Source organism: Paramisgurnus dabryanus, chromosome 13 (genome assembly GCF_030506205.2).
Source record: "Paramisgurnus dabryanus chromosome 13, PD_genome_1.1, whole genome shotgun sequence".
Taxonomy (NCBI): domain Eukaryota; kingdom Metazoa; phylum Chordata; class Actinopteri; order Cypriniformes; family Cobitidae; genus Paramisgurnus; species Paramisgurnus dabryanus.
The window spans coordinates 17,647,411-17,673,427 of record NC_133349.1 but is presented as its reverse complement, the minus strand read 5'-3'; the positions used below and the strand labels follow the sequence as shown (position 1 = coordinate 17,673,427).

At 37.1% G+C, this 26,017-nt stretch overlaps 2 protein-coding genes across 6 annotated transcripts; one reads left to right on the top strand and one right to left on the bottom strand.

Moving 5' to 3' along the window:
* Positions 1-1,645: 1,645 nt before the first annotated feature.
* Positions 1,646-17,571, bottom strand: dtnbp1a (dystrobrevin binding protein 1a). Of its 5 annotated transcripts, none has more exons than XM_065245621.2 (10): positions 17,134-17,571; positions 16,464-16,517; positions 16,325-16,375; positions 16,082-16,142; positions 15,858-15,990; positions 13,241-13,373; positions 12,248-12,270; positions 4,095-4,250; positions 3,191-3,325; positions 1,646-2,346 (listed from the first exon to the last, which is right to left on the bottom strand). In XM_065245621.2, the coding sequence occupies exons 1-10, from the start codon at positions 17,187-17,189 to the stop codon at positions 2,051-2,053; spliced, it is 1,098 nt and encodes a 365-aa protein (XP_065101693.2). In that variant the 5' UTR covers positions 17,190-17,571; the 3' UTR covers positions 1,646-2,050. The 5 variants fall into 5 exon arrangements, with proteins under 5 accessions (XP_065101693.2, XP_065101690.2, XP_065101692.2 ...); XM_065245618.2 differs by having other exon boundaries at positions 3,191-3,334; positions 17,134-17,566; XM_065245620.2 differs by having other exon boundaries at positions 3,191-3,334; positions 16,325-16,372; positions 17,134-17,566.
* Positions 17,572-17,988: 417 nt separating this feature from the next.
* On the top strand, positions 17,989-24,963 carry mylipb (myosin regulatory light chain interacting protein b). Its single transcript, XM_065260909.2, has 7 exons — positions 17,989-18,212; positions 18,652-18,842; positions 20,688-20,873; positions 20,974-21,171; positions 21,255-21,419; positions 21,651-22,062; positions 22,546-24,963. Exons 1-7 carry the CDS (start codon positions 18,126-18,128, stop codon positions 22,678-22,680), a joined length of 1,374 nt encoding a protein of 457 aa, XP_065116981.1. The 5' UTR covers positions 17,989-18,125; the 3' UTR covers positions 22,681-24,963.
* The last annotated feature ends 1,054 nt before the right edge of the window (positions 24,964-26,017 follow it).

The window sequence follows — 26,017 nt, the reverse complement described above, 5'->3', positions numbered from 1 at the left end:
GAGGGAAGGGGGAATGAGTTAGGATTGATAGGAGACAGCTACAGCCTAAATCCTGCGCTCATATGGTGAGACTTTGGCAGTAGCTGTATCCCTTCTAGCCACATCCACCATTCCGCGAGTGGACATGTTTTAATTAAGTGCCGAAAGTTGTCATGCCCCCAGCTTATAAGAGCAGAAAATCCTGCCTGTTTTTACAAGAATTTGATAACCATAGACTGTAAAAAATCAGGATGTAGTGTCCGTGATGTCATCCATAGGTTTGTAAAGAGGTTTTATGAAGCCAATTGTCGCGGTCACCATCTTGGCATCACGTCACTGAGCATCAGTCACGGATAAAGACGGTTTCATCGGACGCACGTGATACACGTCTGGATCCGAACCTTACTTCCGGTTTCGTTTTTTTAATGGTCTGACTAGTTGCTAAACTAATCTCTTGAACAAATGCCTCGTCGAAAATAACAATAGTTTTGGTTTCCTAAGTAATCTATGTGTTGTTTTGTTTGCTTGTTATATAAATAAACTATGTTTAAAGAACTTTGTTGTTATTTATATTAGCGGAGTTAACCGGAAGTTACGTGCGGATCGCGACAGCGGCGTGTTTATGTTGTTACTGCTGAAACGGAACATAGTCATAGATAGACTGTTAAAGAGTACCTATTTGTACCAATTGATTAACGTTTTAACATTTCCTTTGGTGTGCAAGTGTGTACTAGTACATGTTAGCGATATGCAAAAAGGTACAAACCCCAAAGAAACAATGACATGAGTTATTGTCTCCAACGTAAATCTCTTTTCTTGGATTACAACAAACACATGGATTGTAGGCAAGAGTTTACTTCCTGGGATTGGTGATGTAGAAGAGCGACATTATAATAATTCCTCCCACTTTGGACTCATGTAAGTTAACTCCTGTTAGCATTGCATCGTGAGCGAATCTTTCAAACATTGTAAGGAGCGTCACATTTCCAGCTGACGTCAGAGGTATTCAGACCAATCACAACGTACAGATTAGCTGGCCTATCAGGGACACAGAGCTTTTCAAATCCATGCGTTTCAGGAAGATAGTGAAATCTCTAGTTATAAAAAATGTACAGTATGTGGAAAATAATTTGTTTTTTTAACCATAAACCACGCAAACACATTGTATTATACCAAATACACAAAATAACATAGCAATGAAGCAATGAAATAGGTACCCTTTAAAAAAAAAGGACCTAGTGTCTGATGTCACCCATAGGTTTGTGAAGAGTTTTTTTTAAAGGCAACAGTTGGTGGAGCCTGCCGTCACCATCTTGGCTGCACATCACTTGCGGATAACCGAAAATGTGCCTAGCCTGCCTAGATCGACTGTAGTGACACCAGTGATCAACTTTAAGTCACTTCCGTGTTGGCGTCATGATAGATACCTGAATGTTGCCCATTAGTTGGTGTTTTTTTAATCATTCATATTTGTCTGGGATTATAATTGCACATTTTTTCCTGTGTTCTTAGGTTATCATGCCACGTTTAATATCGGACTTTAAATCCCTCATTCTCACAGCCTTTTACTCCAGTCGCAATGATCCAAACTGGTATTTTTTCCTCAGACGTGTGAAGCGGTGTAAAATTTTATTCAATAGTCCTACACTTAAAATTGAGGCTCATCCTATGTCAAGGTATTTTTTATTTCAGTATGTCTTATGCAAAAGGAACTGCATTACAAACTCATGCAACATGTATTTGTGATATTAGCAGGAACACTGTAAAATATTTGACTTAAGAGATATGTCTGAAGCAGAAGAATCGTATCATACATTGTACAGATTTTTTGTCTGAAAGAATGAAACTGAAATCACAGTGCTACCAGTCAGAAAGAGCTGCTCTCAAAGCGGAGCACAAACATCATACTACACGGCTCCGAAATCTTGTCAAAGTGCCACGCTACTACGCCATGAAGAAATGATCAGTTTATGGCTAGTCTTCCTCACGTTATACCAGTCTGGGCCCTGATGTAAAATGGTTTCATCTAAAGAAACCAATTTGACTCGAGTGTAGTTCTCCAACACATCCACTAGGGGGCCTGCGTGTCACTGTCGTCTGAGCTCTTGAGTGGCTCTTCTGCTTCGGGGAGGCTCATGAGGACCGTGTCGGCATGGACCTCCTCCTCATCTGACTGCACCAGTGGGGAATCTCCAGCGCAGCTCTCCTCGCTGACATCCTCTTCATCATCCGGACCCTCAGTGATGCCACTGGCGCTGTCGGTGCACGAGGAGATGGAGGAGACTGTCTGTCGTAGCTCTGTCTGAGAGGGCACCTTCAGGGTGATCTCTGATGGGGATGAGCCAGTTTCCAAAGCTGGGCCACCTGCTAAACAAGGTTAAACGTGTCATGCAATCTATTTCTGAATATTAATTAGCTCTCTGAGTGCAATAATGACCTTGAATTCATACATATGATGAGAGACAGATTGAGTCTAATGTGCCCAGATAAACACACACCACATATTTCAAGACAGACAGACAGACAGATTTTTTACATTTAGAATTTTTTTTAATTTTTGCACTAATTTTGGAATAATTTTTTTAAGAAATTAAACCATTATTACTAACTAAACTCGTTACTATAGCAATAATGTTGCTGCCACTATGATTTTTAAGTTATTTTATTGAAATATGTGACCTTGTCTGTGAAATTCAGGTTAAAGTCTCAATGTAATTATGACACTTGGAGCATCAAAGTTTGATTTCAATAACAGATTTCTCTTTTTTTAATATGACATGAGCTTTACTCAGTCAGTATTAAAGATATCAAGGGTTTTTTTACAGAAATGTTCTTTGCATTATGTAGAATTATTTTATGGGAAAACTATACAGTATATCATGACATTAGCTGTGTGTTCATGGTCACATATGTCCTCTCTTCCATTATGTGTTTTCTCATGAGGCGCATGATGAGAACATGAGCAATAAAAAAGGCCCATATCCATATCTACACACTACTGAATCATGTATGATGTAGCCTATAGTATATGCATCATGTCCTGAAAGGTGAAAGAACCTTACTCTAATTCGTATAAGTTCAGACAAATCCAATCTTAATCAAATTTACAAATGTGGTTCGAGTCAGATATAGCTACAAATCTGATTTGGGCTGAGACTTAAACAGAACGAGAAAGCCGGTTTCACCAAAAGCAAGATTAGTAAAGCCAAACCTGTGTCAGGAGACGGAGCGCTGCTCTCTTCTCCGACAGAGCCGAGAAAGACATCCAGGGCTTCGTGGTCAGATACGTCCGTGAGATCCATTTGTTCCAGCAGGTCAACATTCACCTCCATCGAGGACATACTGCCTAATGGATCTACACCATAGAAGCAACACCATGAAATGACCAACAACAACCAGCTGATACCACTAATAAACATCTTCACTTAAGTATATCTAATTCTGGGACTGTATAACAAAAAAACCATCCTCACACAGAATCCTAACGTGTGTGTTAACCAAATTCTTGATTATAAAACATTAACATTCACTTCATTATGTTTATACATTTGGCTGATACAGGGTATCAGTATGTGTATTCCCTGGAGATCAAACCCATAACCTGTGTCCTGCTAACGCAATGCAACACTCAAGATTTTCAATAAAGCCCCAGATTAAATACACTACATGCAAAATTTCCAATATTGAACAAATGATCGACACACAAACGGAGCAGGTCATGGCGAAAAAAGGGTGATGCAGGGGAAGCATACCTCACACATCAGGACAGCATTAAAAAGCAGAAGAGAGGAAACAGAAGCCTATCAGTTTAGCATCAACATCCTTGCATTAGCTCTTTACCCTCCCATTTAACAGAGCAAGTGTACGTTCAAATATTAATGAAGGGAAGGGCACAGCCTTTAGGAACAGATTGTATAGACCGCACAAACAAGCTTAGATTAAAACTACTTAGAAAGTTACTATGCAAAAAACAACTCGTTTTTTTTATTCTTTATAAATAATTGACACTACTGGCTAACTGTTACTTGTGACGCAATATGAGATGGTGTAAATATAAACAGAAAGACTCTACTGCAGGCATTTCAACAGCTACGTGAAGAACATATATAACTGACCTCTCCGGTCGGTGATCTGTAGGTATCCTGTAGACAGGTACTGCTCCATGTCCTGCTGAAATGCCTCTTCAAAGTACTTCTGACGCTCCTTTAGCTTGACCTGCTGCGCATGCTCCAACTCCAACACTTTCTGGGTATGTTCTGCATCGAGCTCCGCTGAAGGAGAAAAAACACCAAGTAGGTTATAACTTGACAAGATGAGAGAGAGAGAGAGAGAGAGAGGGAGGGAGGGGTGGAGAGGAGGGGGTGGGAGAAAGAATTGAGGGAAACTGCAGAGGATTCAAAGGTGAAATATCCGACCACACACCACAAACCCTAAAGAAAGCTGCTTAAAATAATAAGTATTATTATGAAGCAATAACGACTCTGACCCACATCTTCTGCATGTCTCTAAACAGAAAGGACATCCCAAACACCTGCCTGATACAATGACCACAACAAAAAACAGTAAATCACCCTTTAAAGGTGCACACTTTATTTTATTTGCATTGTAAGTCAAAAAACCAAACATGCCTGAATGTTAAGATTACAGCAGGACTTTTCAAACATGCTTACCAGAGTGTGAGTTTGCTTGTTTTCTTAGAGATGATAGAGATTGCAATGCATTTTGTGTTTGCATGTATGGGTGTGATTGATATAAACTACATAAAGAAATAATCTCTCACAGGAAGTGCATACTCTTCTCTAAACAGCAGGAAGTCAGAATGTCACTTACAGTCTCTGTTCATTTGCATGATGTGTACCTAAAAAAAGGTGCGGTACAAACATCCCGTCAAAAAAGTCAGGGTGTGACATTTTTACACTGTGTGTTTGGCCTTAATCAGTTAACATTAAAGATATCAAAGTTATATTTTCACAGAATGTTCTTTACAATATGTAAAATGATTTTATGTATTAAAAAAAACAGTAATCACAAAAATGCTTGAATTTACAGTACTGTGCAAAAGTCTTAGGCCACCACCACCAGACTGGTTGTTTTAGAAGTTTTACTGTCAATCCATATTTTTTAATTATATCTATTTTATTAAAGGTGCAGTGTGTAATTTTTAGAAGGATCTCTTGACAGAAATGCAAAATGATATAAAAAACTATATTATCAGGGGTGTATAAAGACCTTTTATAATGAACCGGTACGTGTTTATTACCTTAGAACGAGACCTTTTTATCTACATACACAGAGGGTCCCCTTACATGGAAGTCACCATTTTGTGCCGCCATTTTACCACAGAGGCCTTAACGGACAATTTTTTTTTACTAAGTTGTGTCCGACGATGACATGTTTGTCTGGTGGCGGCTACCGTAGCTTCTCTATGTGTTTCAAAAGCGAGGGGTGAGCAGTGGACTAAGCCATTGGTTGCATTTCGTGACCTCACCACTAGATGCCGCTAAAATTTACACACTGCACCTTTAAGATACAAACAGAAAATACAAGAAATATGTACTAAATAATAATAATAATAATTTCAGGACTAAATGTCTTCTTTAGGCATCATCTGTGTTTAGAATGACCTCTCAGAATGAAGTAAAAAGACTAAATTCTTTAAAGGGAAACCAGCCAAGTCTGCGTAATATTTCTCTACGAGCTCCCCCTAGTGTCTGAAAGTAAATGCTTTCAAACACACTGTCGTAAAAACAAACTTTTGTCCCTCCCCCCTCGGAACCAAGTTTATCAGCTTATTTCCAATCCAGTTATGTTATCCAGTTACTTCCGTCAAGGGTTTTCGATGCTTCTTTCACACTCTGCCATTTGCAACAATCGCTAGCCGTGTTTAGCTCGCCTGCCTCTGTGTTGTTTGCCGTAAAGTGATCCTGCTTCTCGCAAATCTGAGACTTTGCGAGACTGAAGGACACCGGGTCGGATACTGCGAACTTGCAAGTGGGGTATTTTTACTACAGACGCTAAGGGCGGGCAAGAGAGTCTTCATTCGTCCGGTAATGAGTCATTTAACCATATACAGACTTACGAAGATGATTTATTAACATAAAAATGCTGCCTTGTGTCCCTTTAAAATTAGAAATTAGGATTTAATTTTATTTAAGTTTAATTAAGAGATCCTGCATTTCGTGCTATTGCTCAAGTGGAAGAGGAGTTTACCCTAAAAACACATCAGTTTACATTTTTATACAGTTTTTAATACTATATACACATTTTTTGTATTTTCTCTATTAAAAAGACTGAGAAACAATTATATATATGGTCACTATAACATTGCAAAAACAACACATCTAATTCTGGCATGGTGGCTTTTGCACATTACTGTTCTCAATGCATCATTGCTGAACACTTTAATTACATGCAAATGGATGCAGGCACTGCAAAATAGACATTTTCAGCAAACAGACTTTGTCTGCTTTTATCCTCCTGTGCATTGTGCAAAAAAGGAGTAGTCTTTTGAAGAAGCTGAGTGAGCAGAGAGTTCAGTGTGCCTCTGTTATTAAGTTGCGATCTTAACCACAGTCCTGTCACATACACTTGTTAAACAGACCGTATTGAATGCAAGCGCGCACGCTACAAAACTACTAATAAAGCATTGTTACCCGTTTCAGCACAATATTGGCCCTGAAATTACTTGTATTTGTATTTTCATGACTTTCTAATGGTGGTTGACACACTGTAAGATCTGTGCGAATCCCTCCTGCTTGTCTAATCAATATTTCACAGCAGGATCATTATCATCTAATCTCTCCTATTCTCTACAATAACAACGGTCTGTTTATAGAGCCAACAAAAGAAAATCTCATCTAATATTTGGATTTGACTGTCTGTCATGTAATGTGAATGTAATGTAATTACATTATGGAATTAGAAGAGTAATTATTTATGGCATTTTTTAACAACTAGATTTTGGAAATAAGTGTACAGAAGGTAAAGTGTGTATTTTAGGAGCTATAACTCATTATTCACTATGCTGTATATTTTATTACCTCTTTCAATTGTCTTGAACAGACCTGAATGTAACTATGAATTTATAGGACAACTCATCCATATATTATTTCATTTAATATAACACTGCATTGATAATTAATTACACAATTTAAGATTTCAGCGTACGTTAAAATCCTGCCACACTGCAGGGCACTGCTTTAAATTTAATATCAACTACTCACTACTATAAAGTATTCAGTATTGTAAAGTCAAACATGCATTGTGATAGATGCTCTCCATATTCTAGCTGATTTTAAATGGAGTACACACATTAATGCTTGGACCACCACTTAACTTCACAAGCATAAAGGATGACACTGCCAAAGCATGTCAATGACCATCAGCTGTGTTCATTCGTAGGTCAGTGTAAAGATTCCCCGTTTACAGGGGCAACTAAATGCGCCATAAAATAATTAAATCCCCAAAGATAGGCTTCACATCACATCTTTCTTCGCATCCATGTGACAGCTAATGATAGATGATGGCACAGGATGAGCCTCAGGCTCTGTGATCACACTTGTCACATCTTCCTCGCATTTCTCAGAATGGAGAAAAAACACATTAAGAACGTTCTTGAAGACCAGTGTAGAGATATTCTCATCTTAGATGCCATAACAGGGTTACTGCATACAAATAACCACCTGCTTCAATGCTAAAACATAAAGTGAGTTTAATATTAATGATGATTTACATAATAATGTATTCTCTCTGGCATCTATTAAGCCAATAGAAATACACACATAATTGTGTTGATAAGAGCCTGCTGTGAATGAGACGGATGATTTGAAGCTAATCGTAAGAGCATCTGGCAGTGGATGATAATGCAGGTTTAGCTATATGGGCCAGACAGGTTAATGTGTCTTTCTAATGAGATGACCATGGCATCCCAGCACAGTGCCCCAATATACAGCAACAAGAAGATAAATACACTCTCTTCTGGACTATTTATTCAACATATGGATGTTACCGAATTAGAAGGCTAAACAAGAAGATGTGGTGATGAAAGTGGCTCTAAAGCAACATTTGGTTTGAAATGTGGATGTGCACAACAGTCACAAACTGCAGTCTTGCCCTCTCTCTTGGATAAATAATCAACACAACCACCTTAAGATGAAACAGTATGTCAATGTAAAATGCTCACTAGCTTCAGCAAATGCTTTTAGTCCAATTGCTATATATTGTAGCGCATGTAATTTACATTAGGGTCTTGCTATGTTTCTGTAATAATGTCTGATTTACAATAAATTGCAGAGTAAAATTGCCCAGAAATAACAGGCCAATAAAAATACAAAATGAACACATACATGCTAGATTAATGACAGATGAAATTGCAAAGCCACAAATAGACACATTTACAGGGTCATGATGTAGAATTATGAACTAATGTTGTATTTATAGTATAACCATCACTGCGGATAAAGACAATTAACGCTAACGAAATCTGAATTTCTGAGACAACTTTAAGATTTTGCGTGCATGAGTTTCTATGTGGTTCTGAGGTCTACAACATCAATTTAAACGCATTTAAAATGTAAATATTTTATATAGCGGTCAGGTACATAAGTATATGAAGGTATGAAGCTAAATTGGTTATAATTTCACAAGTCAAGTTTATGCATTATTTAAGCAGTTACTTTTTGTTACATATCTTGTACTATTTACATAATTATTAAAGAGCAACTATTGTCCGATTCACGTTTTTACATTTCCTTTGGTGTGTAAGTGTGTATTACTTAGTAAATGTTAATGATATACAAAAGGTACAAACCCCAAAGTAAACGATGACGCGATTTATCATTTCCAATGTAAATCTCTTTTCTTTGACTACAACAAACACATGGATTGTAGGCAACAGTTTACTTCCTGGAATGGGTGATGTGGACAAGACCGACATTATCATAATTCCTCCCGCTTGGACTCACAACCTGTTAGTTAACTCCTGTTAGCATTGCATTGTGAGCGAATCTTTCAAACATAGTAAGGAGCGTCACATTTCCTGCAGAGGTATTCAGGCCAATCAAAACGTACAGATTAGCTAGCCAATCAGGCACACAGCGCTTTTCAAATGAGTTTAGTACAAAATCAATGCGTTTGAGGAAGGCAGGATATCTGAAGCTACAAAAATGTACGGTATGTGGAAAATATTAAAATGTTTTAAACATAAAACACGCAAACACATGGTATTATACCAAATACACAAAATAACGTTGTTTTTTAGCAATTAAATAGGTGCACTTTAAGTGGAAATACTAACTGCGTGTATTCAGTCTGTTATTAACTACAGTAACTTCTACAGTAAGTAGTCATAGTAACGTAATGTGTAACATCATGTAATGTGTGTAACATGATCATTGTAACTAAAGATAGATATTAATCTCTGTAATGATCATTTAATAACAGGTTGCAGAAGACACCAAGATGTATTTTACTATAAATAAACCTGCATGAGTCTCAGATACAAAAACCACAGTGGACATCGAAATCTGTGCTAAAATAGCACTGCAGAAGACAAGTAATGACTGCAAACCACCAATTCACAATCTCTGAAATGCCACGAGATTTATATTGAACTTTAATACATCATCACTTCAATTCAATTTTTCAATTTAAAGAACTTCATCAAATAAATAGGCGCCTAGAGCATTAACGCAGAATATTGAATTTAATAAAAGAAAGCCAAAAAACCCACAGGAATCTCTCACGATGCTGTCCAGAGTTCGCGACGTGGACATTTTGTATTCTCCCCGTGATGTGTAGACAAGCAGAAGGCAGAGCTGGTAAATCCAGAGACTGCAGTTAGGTTGAAGAACTAAATGAACATCTTGTATTCAGCAACCTTACTATTTCTCCTATGGCCAGTAATGCTGATGCATTCCCTGCTCAGGGACACAGAGCTACAGATGCAGCTGGAGTGAGGAGATGCAAGCAGGGAACATACCATTCACATGCCTGATATAGGGGTGATGGTCTGTTTAAAGTTGGAATCTGAGTGTTACGTGAAATACGTGCCGTTGTAGCTTTGCAATATCAGACTACTTAGCTGATCATATACCTCATACTATACATTTAGGATTAATGCTAATCACACAGAAGATTATTACATCATTATTAACATTACCAATCATTTGTTAATCCCAAAACACTGCAATCTAGGTTTCATTTAAATCTTAAGTAAGTCTTAAAGGTAATATTTACGCGTTTAGCAGATGCTTTAATTCAGAGAGAGACTGACAGTGGACACCAGGTATACATTTTCTCTGTTTGTGTGTTATTTGGGAATCAAATGCATGATCTTGATGTTGCAAGTACTGTAACATGTTTAACCAATTTAGCTATAAAAAAGAAGCTACATAGCTGCATTAGTAAACTGCATATTGTCAAATTCGCAAAACTCTATCATAGCTCCTTTGCTCACAGATGGGGGAAAAATATAAATAATATTTTTTAAACGTACATAAATAAATAAATAAAGCCTGAGCTGCGAAGTCTTGAAACACTGCCCACATAAAAGAGAAGCCCAGCTCAAGCAACACCTCCCACAAGCCAAGAAAAGTGTTATAAACCTATACTCTTTCTGCTGTAACAATGACACTTGGAGGATGCAAAATAAATAAAAAACCTTTGTATCTGTCAGTTCTGACAGCTGCTGATGTACTCGATCTCAGAGATTACTTTAAGATATAACTGCAGGACTCAAACGACCTGAATTTCCTCTAGATGAAATAGCATGGAAATGCGAACAATGATGCACATCAGCCTTAAGGTAATTTGTGTTTAGTTCAATGACTTTAAAGGGCAGCACTGAATGACTTGATATGTTTTATGATGTCATGCAACAACAGATTGAAGTCCTCTTGCCCTTTCCGTATAACAAAAGCCGATTCTATGTGTTGATGAAACTGAATGTTATTTTTACCAACCGTAGGCAGAAACAGATGGAGCAGGCAGCACCCCTTGGAGGTCGGTGGCATTATAAGTCCATATAAAGACAACAGAGTCCACTCACTAGACCAATTTTCTCCTCATCAGAGTTGAATTACTGTTAGATCAATAATTACTGCAGTTTTTCTTACTGTTGAGCATTATGAGAGGTTAATGATGTAAATTAAAAGAAAATAATGAATACATTAGCGACTACACTGTAATGTTCATATCTCTTAAGAACCAAATTCCTCACTCTAAAAATGGCTGGGTTAATTTTGACCCATAATGGGTAAAACACATCACTTGGTTAAAATTGACCCAATGCTGGGTTGTTTTAACCCAACTGCTGGGTTATTATACCTCATGGTTGCATAACAACAACCCAACATTGGGTCTTTTTTACCCAGTATGGGGTAATATATAACCTAGCTTGTGTACTGTCCAATACTTACCCATTATGGGTCAAAAATAACCCAGCCATTTTTAGAGTGCTGGCACTAAATGCTGAATTAAATACAGTAATGTGCAAAAGGTCATATTATACACTTCACCAAACAAGGGCTCTTCACAGCAACCACAAGAGCTCCCTTTATAGTGCCACATCACACAATGTCTATATCACAATCTGTCCTAAATAGTACTCAAGTTTACAATTATAGTAGTATGCTTCAAATCATAATGTTAAAATGAGGATGTCTCCCATTTCCTGTTAAGATTTTATGCACACTAACGGCTGATATTACTCACAACTTATCGCAAGAGGGAGAGGTTACTGATGCTAAACAAATTAATAAATTGATAAAAGGAAAATAATAAATAAATCTATGAAGAGAAAATTTAATGTAAAGAAGAGCTGTATGTGTGCGATTGTAGGTTTTATATCAGCTTGTCCAAATACCACAAAATACCAAAGTAATGTCGCAAATTGTAATGTAAATATGATTGGACAGTGAATTGTATCAATCAGAAATCAGTTCTTGTTATATAATAATTAAATAACTTGTCCCATTGAAATCTGTTCTCACCCTCATTGAGTCAGTCTGGTATTGCATAAAGAGGCAGATACAACTGGGACAGCCAGTTTAAAATCCATAAGACCTATCTCCAAGATGCTTAGAACAACCTTATTTTTTTCTATTTAATATGGGTATCAAAGATCTATTCAATATGGGTATCAAAGAAGACTATTATATTGGTTTGGAATAACATGAGGATGAAAAAAGGTGTATTTTCAACTAGTGTATTTGCTATGGAGATGTGCGGTTATGCTCTCTGCGAGTGAAAAGAAGTTGAATATTCTTACCTTTAAAAGCCTCAAGTTCTTTCCTGAAAAAGAAATGAATTGGAGTCAAATTACAGTATGCGAACAAGAAATTACCAGATGTCACATTAAGTCTGCTCCGTATAAAATGGGCACAGACTCCCAAGATAGAACCTGCTGCTTTCATTGGCCCTGACAACTTTTGCATCTGTGTGTTTGTACTAATGAATACCCACATGCAGAACTGAGCCCAGCTGCTTTCCAGTTCACCGGGCAAAAGTCAGAGATGTATGCTTTATCTGCAGGCTCAAACTGTAAAAGCATCAAGCCTCAAAAGTATCACTGATGACTGTATAGTTATACAACATGCATACATGCTCTACATTAGCCCATGTTAGTTATGCTTTTCATGCAGTTTCCATTAAGGTTATTATTTATGTGTGTAGCTATTCACTGTCATTATGTAAACCTGCATAATGTGTGTACACTGTGTAGTTTCTTTATAATGATAAGCAATTTCAAGTTCAGGTGCTACACTGCTTATATCACAAAGCCTTATTCAATTTGGTTGCTATGTCGATTGCCAGCATCCAAAATATACTGTCAAGAAGATGAATAGCTAAATAAATGTCTAAATTAATAGCAAATAGGCAACAACATATGAACGGTTTCTGTCTAGCTGCAAGGTACTGTACTATAAGTGCGCTCTTCAATGTAGAATGCATGGAAATAAAAGGACAGACCCTTTATGTATGAACTCTTTGATTCTACAGTTATTGTGATTGCATTTCATGATCATTTTATCAGCCTCTCTTCAGTGCACAGTGCGTGTGCTGCTGATGTTTATGTGTGAAAATGCAATTGTCATCTGATCTTTGATGACAGCCACACCTTTAATGCCCTGACAACAACTACAAGCTAAATCCAATACTATCTTTCCAACACAACTCCCACATGAAGGGGTTTCTGGCATATAGGACCACCTTAAGTCAGTAAAGATAAAATAAAATGTAGGAAGAAGATTTTTGTTCTTACCTTTTCTTCATCTTATAGTTTTCCAGCTGTAGGATCTGGAAGTGCTTGTAGCGCTGATGGTCACACTGAGCACACAAATCCTCCAGGTAGGTCAGACGAGCCTCCATCTCCTCAAAGTCAGCCTCCAGGTGAGCTATGCAAGTAAAGAAAACATGATTAAAGAGGTTTACAGTACAATAACTTTATAGAAGGTGCCTAAGCAGCACCCTATAAATGTGCCTATACTTGCAAACGTAATGCTCCTGTATAGCTCGGTGGTAGAGCAAGGCATTAGCATCGCAAAAGGTGATGGGTTTAAACCCAGAGAACACACAATTATGGAAGTGTAAGTTCAGATATCTTAGTAAAAGGTATAAGAAGCAAATATGGCTAACGCTGTTTTTGTTTAGTATCACAGATGCAGGACCTGACATACTGTAGCTATATAACACCACCAAGTGGCAACACTAAAAAGTGCCTATTATATTAATTCATGAGAATTTATAGTTCTCCGATTTATTTAAGTTCTGTAACCTCAAAAATTTTATATGCCTTGTTTAATCTCTGCATACATTAGAAAACAGATGATCTCCTTTTGGTATATTTGGCATAACAATCTTTTAACACTTCAGATTCACATAAAGAACACAGAAATCTATAAAAAGCATTATGAGGTGCATTATAATCAACATTAAACATCACAATCATTTAATTTAACACGAGTAAGGGCATACAATCTATACAACATTTTACATTTTTGCATGGTATTGACTATGTTATCTTAATTTAGCCAGCCTTTACTTAGTCACACTGATAACATTCCCTCTAAAGAACAATATAGCTCAGTAAAACTCCCAAATACTGAAGAGTAACCCATTCCCTGATATCATTTATATTGCTGTTCTCTATAGTTTCTACGTGGAAAGCAACACCTTACTTCGCAGTAGATTATTTAATGGTATATAACCCTACTCTGAGATAACAAATATATGATGCTGCTTATAAGTAACTTTAAATTTAAGACAAAAAATCCTTCTAGATAAAAAATGACCATAATGACGTTATAAATGTAAAGACGACTGAAAATGACAACCAAAACAAGCAAGCAATCAATCAATCAGATGAGCAACCAGACCGTACCTGGTTAAGTCTACATAACACACATTATTTTTAAGTCTAAATACAAATTCCTGAAGCTCTTAATACAATGCTCCAACATGGACAATGGCAACTAACATCAGCAGATGGAGCACCACAGGAGTCACTCTCATTATTGCCATGTATCTTAATAACACAGAACATGAAGACAGATGCTTTGCAAAGGCAGTCAAGGTGATTTCAGCTCTCTAATGTTACAATAAAGATACAATTAGGCCACATGAAATGTACATTTTGCTATACATAATTGAAATTCAACATAAAGACAGCTGGTATAAATTCCAGTTTATACCTGTATTTACGTCTTCTAGAAAGGCATTTTTATAGAATGCCATTTCATATCTGACAGATAACACCAAATTTGGTGTCACACCTAATGTCACGCCTGTCTGTCTGTGACAGTACACGCTCTTCCTGTAACCCATGTTGAGTATTTATAGAGGAAGTTCATATATGAGAATCAGGAAACATAATAACGACATTGAGGTGACATAATAATAAAAATAATAATAGTTATTAAATTAACCCATATTTTCTTCACTTCCATCTTCAGACAAAATGTTGAATTCTCCTTTATTTGTAAGTCGCTTTGGATAACAACATCTGATAAATTTTCATACAGTTGTATTAATCGACTTATTCAAAATGCAATCAAAATGCAAGTTTTTTTTATTATGGCTTAACGAAGTCGAGAGACAGCAAGCTCAAATCGCGGCAGTGGCAGCTAGTAGTGGCACTTCCGGCATCAGTAGTGGCACTTCCGGCATCTGGCTCATTTTGAGGCATCTAGTAGTGGCACTTGAGGCATCTGTCTTATCTTGTTTGTGGCACCTCCGGCATCTTAAGGCAGCTAATCGTGGCACTTCCGGCATCGGACTCATTTTGAGGCAGCTAGTGGTTGCACAGTGACTTTTTGAGGCAGCTGACAGTTTTTGTGTCATTTAGGGGTGGCACTTCAGCGTCGTATATTTGTACCAGCTGTTTTACGTGGTTTTTGTGCTGTCATAATGTTTGCATGCTGGGTGTCAGTCGGGCATTTCGAGATGCCTCGGGAACTAGGTGCCACCACTCTTGGCACTATGGCATTCGCGGACGTTAAAATGACCCAGATGCCGGAAGGGCCATCACTAGCTGCCACTGCCGCGCGGAAGTGCCACTACTAGCTGCCTCAAAATGAGCCAGATGCCGGAAGTGCCACCACTGATGCCGGAAGTGCCACTACTAGCTGCCCCTGCTGCGATTTGAGCTTGGCCCTACTGACGAAGTCCCAAAACAAATGGCAGATTTTGAAAAAATCTGCATATAAAAAAAAACGAATGAATGAATGAATTCGGCTTTTTTCTGTAAACAAGGCCTGAAGATTTTCAAGATTTGTAACATTTGTCTACTATCTTTTCACTGTTGAAATAATGAATATCTAAACATGTTTAGATTTGTCATTAATTATAATTCATAGGTGTGATGACTGTGAAAGTCTTACCAACACGTGAGGTGATAGTCTCCAGGTCGGACAGGAAAGCAGGGATCTGCTGTAGTTGTTCCTGCAGCTCCAGCACAGCTGCTTGTCTCCTCTCCCAGTGCGCACACAGCATCACTATCTCCCCATCCACAGTCTGACAAGAGTCACACGGCCATAAAACCAAGTTATCATGATACCTGTACCACAACATCGAATTACAGATATTTACTGTGAAGTGAACCTACCTCCCCGGCTTTAGCGCATTCTTTAGCTCCTTTATGAAGAGTGACCCAAGTGTCTTCATACCTGGTGTACAACACCACACAATTTAGAATCAAGTTATAAACACATTTATCACATAAACATGTTTACTAAAATGTATTTCCATTAGTTTTAGAAAAATGGGTGCAATTACATTTACGCTTCTGTGCTATTTAATGTAACATTAAGTCAAGATTAGTTTATGCATCAAAGCAAAAGTAACATACCGACTGAGTAGCTCCACTCCAGCAGAATATTGGGGAAGGTGTTCATCTCTTCTGAGGAAACATGCCACGTAAACCTCAATTTGTTTTTTAAATTATAAAAAATTTGAATGACCTTTTTTTAAACATATTTATTCCTTACCTTTGCTTTTTCTTTACTTTAGCCTCCTTGGATTTGTCACTCAGGGTCTTAATTCTGAAAAGGTTTTTGAAATATGAGTGCCATATAGCCAAAATAGCTATGTAAAAACTGTTTTATTAATGTGTTGGGTTTCTTCATGGTTTAGATTTAGAGGTCCCGTTTAACTTAACCCATCTGACGCTAAACACCCTGGTTGTGCAGGCAATTCTTGTTAGATCCCCATAAATGCTATAAAGCTAGTAACGTTACTCGCTAAATAGATTTTGATTCACAGGCGCGGTTTCACATGACAGTCAGCTGCAAGTTATTATGATACAGAATGCAGTTGTTAGCACTGCGCTAACTCCACAGCACTACCCCGGATGTGCCCCTACTCGCAAATACAAGGAAGAATATAAAATAGCCATTCTTTATGTTCACACACAACGTTCTGTGTTTTGTATATAACATATAACATCAAAATGACATGAACACGTTGATTTGAGGGAGATCATTAGCCGGCTAATAGCTAACATTCACTTCCCAACTCTTGGACAAATTTGTGAAGACGTTTTGTCAATATTGTGCAATACTCGACGTGTTCAGGTTTTAAAGGTCATAATATTTTGCCATACCAACCCCTTATTAACACCATGGTGAATATGAAAACAACCAGACAAACAATACATACCCTGTTGTGAAATCCTGCTGCACCGTTTGCAACTTCTCTCTAAAATTCTCAAACATGTCCTTGACCTCCTTTAATTCCTCAGCACAGCCTTTACGGATAACATTTAGCCAATACTGGTTATATCTCTGTGTGTTTATAGTCTCTCACGGAGTTTTTAGTCATTATTACGAGGTTAATGTCCTGCTGTCCCGTTGCAAGCTGTCAGTCAGTCAGGTGATGTTTTTTTTTCTCCGCCTGGGTACTTTTTTTATCCAGCTATTGTTTTACCTCGACAGTATATCTGGGTCACCATCCTATTATCACTTTCACTGTGCCTTTTGTTAAAATTTGTGAATCATCTTCGATCCTCGTGACCACTCAGATTGTTGTACTATTGCGAGTCCTTCCTGTACAACTTAAATTAAACACACCCACTAACAAACAGCGAAAAAGTGATTCTATTGGTTGTCTGTTCTGCTGTTCGCAAAGCAAGCAAGCCCGTTCAAACGATTCGTTTTAATGAACGGTTCAGAACCCAATTAATTGATTCTTTGAGTCGCTGCTCAATTACTAATGACACGAATATAAAAAAATTACGAATAAAACAGATGTGTGTGCCTTATTGCGGCGTATCATTTAGCTGCGCAGGCCGACCCGCGAATGACATCAAGTACCGCGAAAGCGATTTGAGCGCAGTCTACTTCGTATGCTTTCGAATCGCTCTCGCGGTACCTTGACGTCATTCGCGGGTCGGCCTGCGCAGCTAAATGATCTGCAACTTGCGAATCATTTTGAATGAAACACTAAAATGAACCGGTTCATAACAGCAAGCCGATCATGAATCAGATCGAATCACTATAACGATGAGGCGGATCCTGTAGAACTACAAGGCTTCATAAACCTCCTCTAGCTCCTTTTTCCAATGGGGATCCAGTTAGCGAAGTTTTACAGAGAGTTACAGGTCCTTCTCTCCGAAATCTTGGACACTTTATAAAACAATAATTGCATTCATCATGTTATGCCACATAACTCGCCCGGACTCGGTTGTCCTGGAAGTGAATGTGGATACAAAAGCGAACGGAGAAGAAATTCTCAATAAGGTGAGCATGAATTCCCAGTTTATGGTTTCGAAAGTATTAAAGTAAAAACATTATCTGAAAAGATACAGTATCAGTTTAATTTTATAAAACAAAACTTGTTGTGTTAATACCTAAGTGTTTTTTTTTTTTTTTTTTAAATGTGCATTTTTGTCTCTATAACGGTATCTGCAAGAAAAACATGTTTTAGGAAAGCTGCACCCAAATGTTTAACCAAACTTTTCAGTTTTTCCTTTGCATTTCCATACTGTAGCCTACTGTATACCACCGGTTTAGTATGAAAGATGGTTCTGTGCTTTACCACATTGCCACTTGACTTACAACGTCCCTCTTATATTGGTTACAACTTGACTTTCTAAATTGGCCAAAAATTCTTCAGGTAACTCAGATGAAATTGTTTTTGTTAATTTTCTAAAATAATAAGTTTGTTTATATTTTAAAGGTTTGTCAGAAGATGGGAATCATAGAGGTTGATTATTTTGGTCTCCAGTTCACCGGTTCAAAGGGAGAAATTTTGTGGTTAAATCTCAGAAACCGGATATCTCAACAAGTAGACACCCTGTCTCCCTGCAAACTGAGGCTGCGAGTCAAGTTCTTTGTCGAGCCCCATCTAATTCTGCAAGAGCAAACAAGGTAAATCAATAAACAATACTTGAGTAAAAATAAATGGTATTATTCCAAGTAAAAGTTGCTCTATTAGTATGATAATGGGAACAACATGCCCAGTGTCTGCATAGTTGTTCTGCATTTTTGCTTACTCTGAAAAACATGAGGCACGACGTGGATAATTGCTCAGTTTTTTTTTTTCATTTGTTTTTCTAATACTGTATTCCTGTGCAAACAGGAAGTAGCTACAGGGTTGTTTTGTGTTTTCACCTTTAACCCATATCTCCATGCATCTTTCATATAATGTCTCTCTTTAGATTAAGTGGCATTGAGTTAACTGTGCTACATGTTGGTTCTTGAAACTGGCGTACTTTCAGATAAGGAGTGTTTCTTGTATTGTCATGTCATGAGGTAAAAAAAGGCAATTTTTGGAATGTGTAAATGTTCACATGTGATACATGAGTGTATTTGTATATGCATGTCAGGATCTGTGCAATTGAATCTTTCAAATCACATAAAAATAACCCGTTTGTTCTAGTGTGTTCCAGTCTAGTTGACTTGTGGAACTGTTTGGTCACGTCGGATGAGAGCTGTTGGTTTGGAGGGTGGGGGTGGGAGGTGTCAGTATGCCTGGTTAATTCTGAGTTGAAAACACATTGTAATGTGATTCTGCCTGTTACATAATATTATACAACAATGAAACAAGATCCAGACCCCTGTTATTCAGCCTTTGTTATTCCTTTAAAATGAATTTTGTTTAAATTGTGTAAATGAAAGATGATTGTGAAGGCTGTGGACATTGTTAACAATGTTAAAGTACTTCCTGGTTTTCATTAAATAGACTAATTGTTGAAAGTTCTTTGTGATTTGTTTGTCTTTTAGTAATAGGTTTGATCTATATTGTTTTATAATATACTGTTTCCGCCTTGTACAAGTGATTTATGTTGAAGTATAGAAATGTGTGCCAGATGTCAAAAGTTTGCTTCTGTTACTAAAGTTCGCAGGGTTTAGTGCACTGAGTAAAACTGGCTTCAAGCCAACTTATTTTTGAAAATTCTGTAGATATGCTGACTGTACATGAGACACGTGAGACAAAACTGGGGCTCTACATATTGCAATGTGATTTTAGAGCTTCAGGTTGCATCACAATAAATTTGTTTTAAATAATAGTTTAATTTTTATGATGAATGAGAAAAATTTTACAACAATCCTTTCACTACCGCCATGGTGAAATAAGAAATCCCTATTTTCAGCAATTGTGAGTTGATGTGATCATATGGTATGATGGACTCCGGGCCGGATTGGCTCTGGATTCGCAGTCATCTGCTGTCTGGGATAGTTAGCTCTTATTGAGTTGAGTTTGCTTTGTAAAAGTTTTGAGTGACATTTCAAATTTTTTGCTTATTTATTTGCTACATTCTATTAGATGTCTATTTGTCCTTTAAAACATGTTATGGGAATTTTTTTACATTGCATTGATTTGAATAATATTAGATTGCACTGTTTTATAATGTGAACATTGTTAACAATGTTAAAATACTTCCTGCATCCCAATTTGCATACTATCATTACTAAATAGTGGACAAAATTAGATTTACCGGTAGTATGTCAGAAAAATATCTGTTTCAATGCACTCAAATGTCAATACGTTCCCATAACAAAAACAGCAATACTTTTAAACTCGCCGAATAATGATGCAGGAATTGTGTTATGTGTGCTAAAATATTTTGATAGTAAAAAACAACCTTCAATGCTCTGACTGGAGCGGTTAATGTGCTTTTCTTGCTTACCAAATCAATGTCAATATCCATGCCCTAAATGTGGATCTATGCAGTGTGTGTTACAAGTCTTGTATCTTCTGTTTTCTTGCAGACATTTGTTTCTGATGCATGTGAAGGAGGAACTTTTTAAAGGAAGTTTGCGGTTGGACAAAGAGCAAGCAATAGAGCTCTGTGCGTTATTAGCTCAGGCAGAGTTTGGAGATTACAACCATAACACTGCCAAGTACTGCTACTCCCAGATTTATGGTCAAGACCCAAGCCATGACACCATTAACAAGTAAGAAAACTGGTTTTTATACAGTAAATGCTCTGTCAGAATAACAAAACTCTTCATTTTGTTTGTTTTGTGAACTAACAGCTGGCATTGTTTTTCATAGCATTTATATGAGGCATAAAGAATTGGAGGGTGTTAGTCAGACTTCAGCAGAATATCAAGCCCTGCAGATGGTTTCCTCCCTCAGCTACTACGGAGTGGAGTGGCACTCCGCCCGTGACTCTGAAGGAAAGGAGCTGATCATTGGTGTTGGGCCAGAAGGCCTGTTTGTCTGCAAAACAGATTTTATTCTTGTTGAAAGGTACAGACATTTTACAAGTGGCTCATTCAGAAATACATTTAAAGCCTCTACAATGCATAACATGCTCTCTTTGTTTCTTTTAGAATCATATATCCGGTCATACAAATGGCCACTCAGACAGGAAGGAACGTATATGTCACCATCACAAAAGACAATGGGGACAGTGCGGTTCTCCTCTTTAAATTCATCAGTCCTAATGCTGCCAATGGATTATACCGTGCTATCACAGAGATCCACACATTCTACAGGTGTGTTTTACTGGATATTTTTTAGTCTTACCTGGTAAAAGTGATGCTTGAGGATTTAAACCCAGAATATGCTCTAGGTTTCAACTCAAAACCATCATTTGTAGGTCATCCATTCCAAAAATGTCTGAAAAAGGAAAACATATATGAACAAACAATGTTTGTAGCTTGTAAAAATGTCCTCCCGTGCATAGCATGTTTTACAAAGTTTAATAAATATATGTCTTTCCTCAGGTGTGATACGGTAATGAGCACAGTGAAGATGCAATATAGTCGAGACTTCAAGGGTCACCTGGCTTCTCTGTTCCTCAACGAAAGCATTGATCTTGGTAAAAGGTACATCTTCGATATCCAGCGCACATCCAAGGAAGTGTACGACCGTTCTCGGCGTGCCCTGTTCAATGCAAGGATGGCGGTGTCTGGATGTGGGGGCCCGAGAGACATTTGCGCTCCATGTCCTTCACCGCAGGCTGAGACGGAGGAGAAGACATGTGTTGGCTGCAGAGAAACTTTTGAATTGAAGGAGAAACTTCAAAGGCTACGAGACGCCCTGACCTGCGCTTTGTGCTGTGAACAGGAAATCAGTGCTGCATTCTGTCCTTGTGGACATATGTTCTGCTGTTACAACTGTGCCAGCCAACTCCAGGTGATTATTGTGTAACTATATCTAGGTTTGAACCATACATAAAAATACTAGATATTATAAACAAAATGTTGCCTCCATGTTGATCGAACACAAGTCTTAACATCACTACAAAATATTTACCATAATATTTTTTTCATTTACATGCTATTTTTGAGGAACTGGATTAAGATCAAGATACTGAGACTGAGGATACTTTGTCTCTTTAAATATAAAATGAAATTACCTTGTAGTAACCCTCCTGAAATATTTCTTGATGTGTTCTTAACAATAAGTGCTAAAGATTTTCATAGTTCCAAAGTCTCTGTACGCAGCTATATATTCTGACATCAATGATCAGAATATATATGTAAACAAATAGTCAGCTATACTTAATAGTTAAAATGGCACATTGAATAGTGTGAGTACGCAAGACATAATATAATGTAATATCAGATAAATATGTAAATTAATATATGGAATGTTTAACTTTGTTTTTCTTGTTAGTATTGCCCAGTGTGCCGCTCAGGGGTCGACCATGTTCAGCATGTCTATTTACCCACCTGTGCCAGTCTACTTACCCTGGCAGAGGTAAAAACTACCTGCACTGTATCCAGAGGGACTTCTGCCACAGAGCTATAAAGCAAAGACCTAACAAATGTAAGAAAAAAAAAACCTATGCACACTGCACACGGACCGATACACTGTTGGACAAAGACTTTTTTTTTAAATGTAGAAATAGTGAGTGAATCTGGCTCTCAGTACCTTGAGAATAATGACTCAACTCTCAGTACTCCGACATTCTTCAAACAACAGAAAAAATGTATGACAGCATCCAAAAATATTTTGGATTTTGGTCTGTGCATTCTTGTTATTTAACTGCTAAGCATTGTGGTATTTTATACAATATGCAGCTAGGCATAAAAATGCATTAACAAACATTTATTCATGAGGAAATAAATGAAACAGATGTGGGCAAAACAGTCATAGAGTATTTAGTGTTCAAATACAGCAAATACCTATAAATACTACTTTTATTTTAACTGTGAACCAAAAAATATCATATAGTTATATAAGTATTTCTCAAATCAAGGATTTATGTCATATTTATATTTTCAGACATGTATAAGTTGATTTTGTGGTACATTCTGCAACTTAACACTCCACAACAACCATATCTTTCAGCAAAAAGATAATTATTTTACATTTGTCTGCGAGTGTGTACAGCCGTGACCAAAACGTTTGAGAATTACACAAATGTTAATTTTTCACAAAGTCTGCGGTCTTAGTTTTTATGATGGTAATTTGCATATACTCCAAAATGTTATGAAGATGGATTGCAATCAATTGCAAAGTCCCTCTTTGACATGAAAATTAAACCCCCTTTACAAAAAATATCCTCTGTTTACTGTGGTTACCTGCAATGAAATGTGCAGTCATCATTGCTTTGCACAAAAAGGGATTCACAGGCAAGGATATCGCTGCTAAGATTGCACCTTAACCAACTATTTATCGGATCATCAAGAACTTCAAGGAGTGGCACCAAAAAAGTCCAATGCTTTTTCCAGCATAACGGAAAACCTTGCCATAAGGCAAAAGTGATAACTAAGTGGCTCGGGGAACTGAACATTGAACTTTTAGATCCATGGCCAGGAAACTCCTCAGACCTTAATCTTATTAAGAACTGGTCAATCCTCAAGAGGTGGGTGGACAAACAAAAACCAACAAATTTGACAAACTCCAGAAATTGATTATTCAAGAATGGACCACCATCAGTCGGGATTGAAAGGTTGAGTGGATGTTATAAGCTCGGTATGGAACCATACGTCCAGACAAAGAACATCCTAGGAAATTTTCTATCACAAAATACTTTTTAAATGATGTCATGTATTTTATCAGTTTTAGCTTTGAAATAAAAATCTTTCAAAGACCAGGAATGTTTGTCCTGGGGTTGTAATGTCTTGTGTTATTGTTTAAAATCCACTGGAAAGCCATACACACACCCTCTTTGTCATGGTCCATTTGTACATTTAAAATGGTATTCAACTGTTTAAAGAAAGAAACCTTATAGTCAGTTATAAACAATATGAAGTTCAGACATTATTAGTATGACACAGATAAAGCTATTGTTACCTAACATGTACCGAGTCCACACTATACAGTATATTACTGTGCTGTACAGTTCAGACTCCTATTGAATACAATATAGAGACAGGTTTTTGCACGTATTGTACTGATATGAATGTAATTTCACTGATATGCTTACTGTACAGGCATGTACAGTGTCTGACGTGTAAGTGGCAAAGGTTATATCTAATAAAATTTTATCAAGACTTTGGACAGGGTAAAAAAGTACAGTAAAAACATACTGTACCTTCATACAGGGCACAGCTTACAGTGAATTGCTTTTTTACAGATCGTAGCCAATCCCCAATTTTCATTAATACACTCTTGGACAGGATGTGTTATTTTTACACATCTTTTTGTGTTAAGCTTTTAACACAATATATGTAATTTTAACACATTATATGTCATTTTGTGTTAAAATAAAACACAAGTTGTGAAAAAGTAACACAAAATGTGTTGTTTCAATAATAACATAGAGAGGGGTGGATTCTTTGACAACCCATTTGTGTTGTTTTTAACACATCCGTTCTAAGAGTGTATGCTGCTAAAATGTACAAAATAAACAATGTATATACACCTCAAATAAAGAAATGATGCATTTTATATTATATACATTTATAAATAATACATGCATATATTTTAATGTATTTTGTTCAGGAAATGCACATTTTACACACCTCAATGCCAGTAGTGTACTACAGTAGAAGGGTCTGTTAAGTGCACTCTCAGAAAAAAAGGTACATAAAGGTACAAAAGTTGTCTCTGGGGTGGTACCTTTTCAAAAAGTACGTCATAAGTACACACTGGTACTTACATATCTGCAGGGTGCGATTTGTGAAAAAAACAGAGGGGGGGATGTTTTCAGAGGCGTCGATTTCGGCGACGGTGGGTACTCACCATATTTCGTCATGAGTTATTTTGAACCCACCACCAGTTTTTACTTTTTTGACTGTTTTCAGTGGTTATGAAGAGCAATATGAGAGAGAAATTTGGTAATCATTGTCCGACCTAACAAAAATCCATTATAATATATTTTTTTATATATATTTCTAATTAAAATATTTCTAATATTCAGAAATGCGCTCTCCGCTCACGAGCTCTGATCGGAACAAACCCGAACCTCACTGTCTGCTGAACTTGCGCAGAAACATCAAAATAACCAGCTTTTTAAAATGGTTTTAAACTAAACATTTAGACTATTTTAGCGCAAATTATGAGCTTATTGACGATTTTTTATCATTCTTGACATAATGCGTCTGTTCACAGCACATTTCAAAACATTTTAATTCATAAAAATAAATCATGAGAACATTAACTTCATCACTGCATTTGCAGGAATTGTAAAAAAATTCTTAACTCATGAAGCAGCCTAACGCAATATTTTTACACTAATAGTTTATCTTTCCCCACACATATGAACTGTGATCATGCACAACGAAAAAACACGCAAGAATTAAATCTTGAATGGCAAAACTGTATGGCACAACGTAGTGTCAACTTAAACATATATGAACAATGTATTGATTGCAAAGTTAAACCATAACAGTAGAAACAGCTTTACTGCTGCTTTTAAAGTAATAACATTAACTTTACACCGCAATGCTGAGCTACAGTGAAATGATAGAAAAGACAGATGCATTATGTCAATTAGCCTCATTTGCGCAAACTGGACGCGCCCGCGCCTCGCTAAACGCCTCATCGGCATTTATCATGTGTCACTTCTGCCATTCTCAGATGTGTGACTGGGACACTTACTCTGCTTGTCATCATAAACAGATTATCAGATTGTGATGTTTATTCTCGCTTTATTAATATGCGGATGAATAGACGGGTTGCACGGCGACGTCACTAA

What these genes read in the sequence shown, in the direction of transcription:
- dtnbp1a (XM_065245618.2), bottom strand. Translation starts at nt 17,189, where the DNA reads ATGTTTGAGAATTTTAGAGAGAAGTTGCAAACGGTGCAGCAGGATTTC. An exon ending in AAAGTAAAGAAAAAGCAAAG is followed by an intron (nt 16,376 to 16,463) that starts GTAAGGAATAAA and finishes ATGTTTCCTCAG; the next exon opens with AAGAGATGAACACCTTCCCC. An exon ending in GGAGTGGAGCTACTCAGTCG is followed by an intron (nt 16,143 to 16,324) that starts GTATGTTACTTT and finishes GTTGTACACCAG; the next exon opens with GTATGAAGACACTTGGGTCA.
- mylipb (XM_065260909.2), top strand. Translation starts at nt 18,126, where the DNA reads ATGTTATGCCACATAACTCGCCCGGACTCGGTTGTCCTGGAAGTGAAT. An exon ending in ATTCTGCAAGAGCAAACAAG is followed by an intron (nt 18,843 to 20,687) that starts GTAAATCAATAA and finishes GTTTTCTTGCAG; the next exon opens with ACATTTGTTTCTGATGCATG. An exon ending in AGCCATGACACCATTAACAA is followed by an intron (nt 20,874 to 20,973) that starts GTAAGAAAACTG and finishes TGTTTTTCATAG; the next exon opens with CATTTATATGAGGCATAAAG.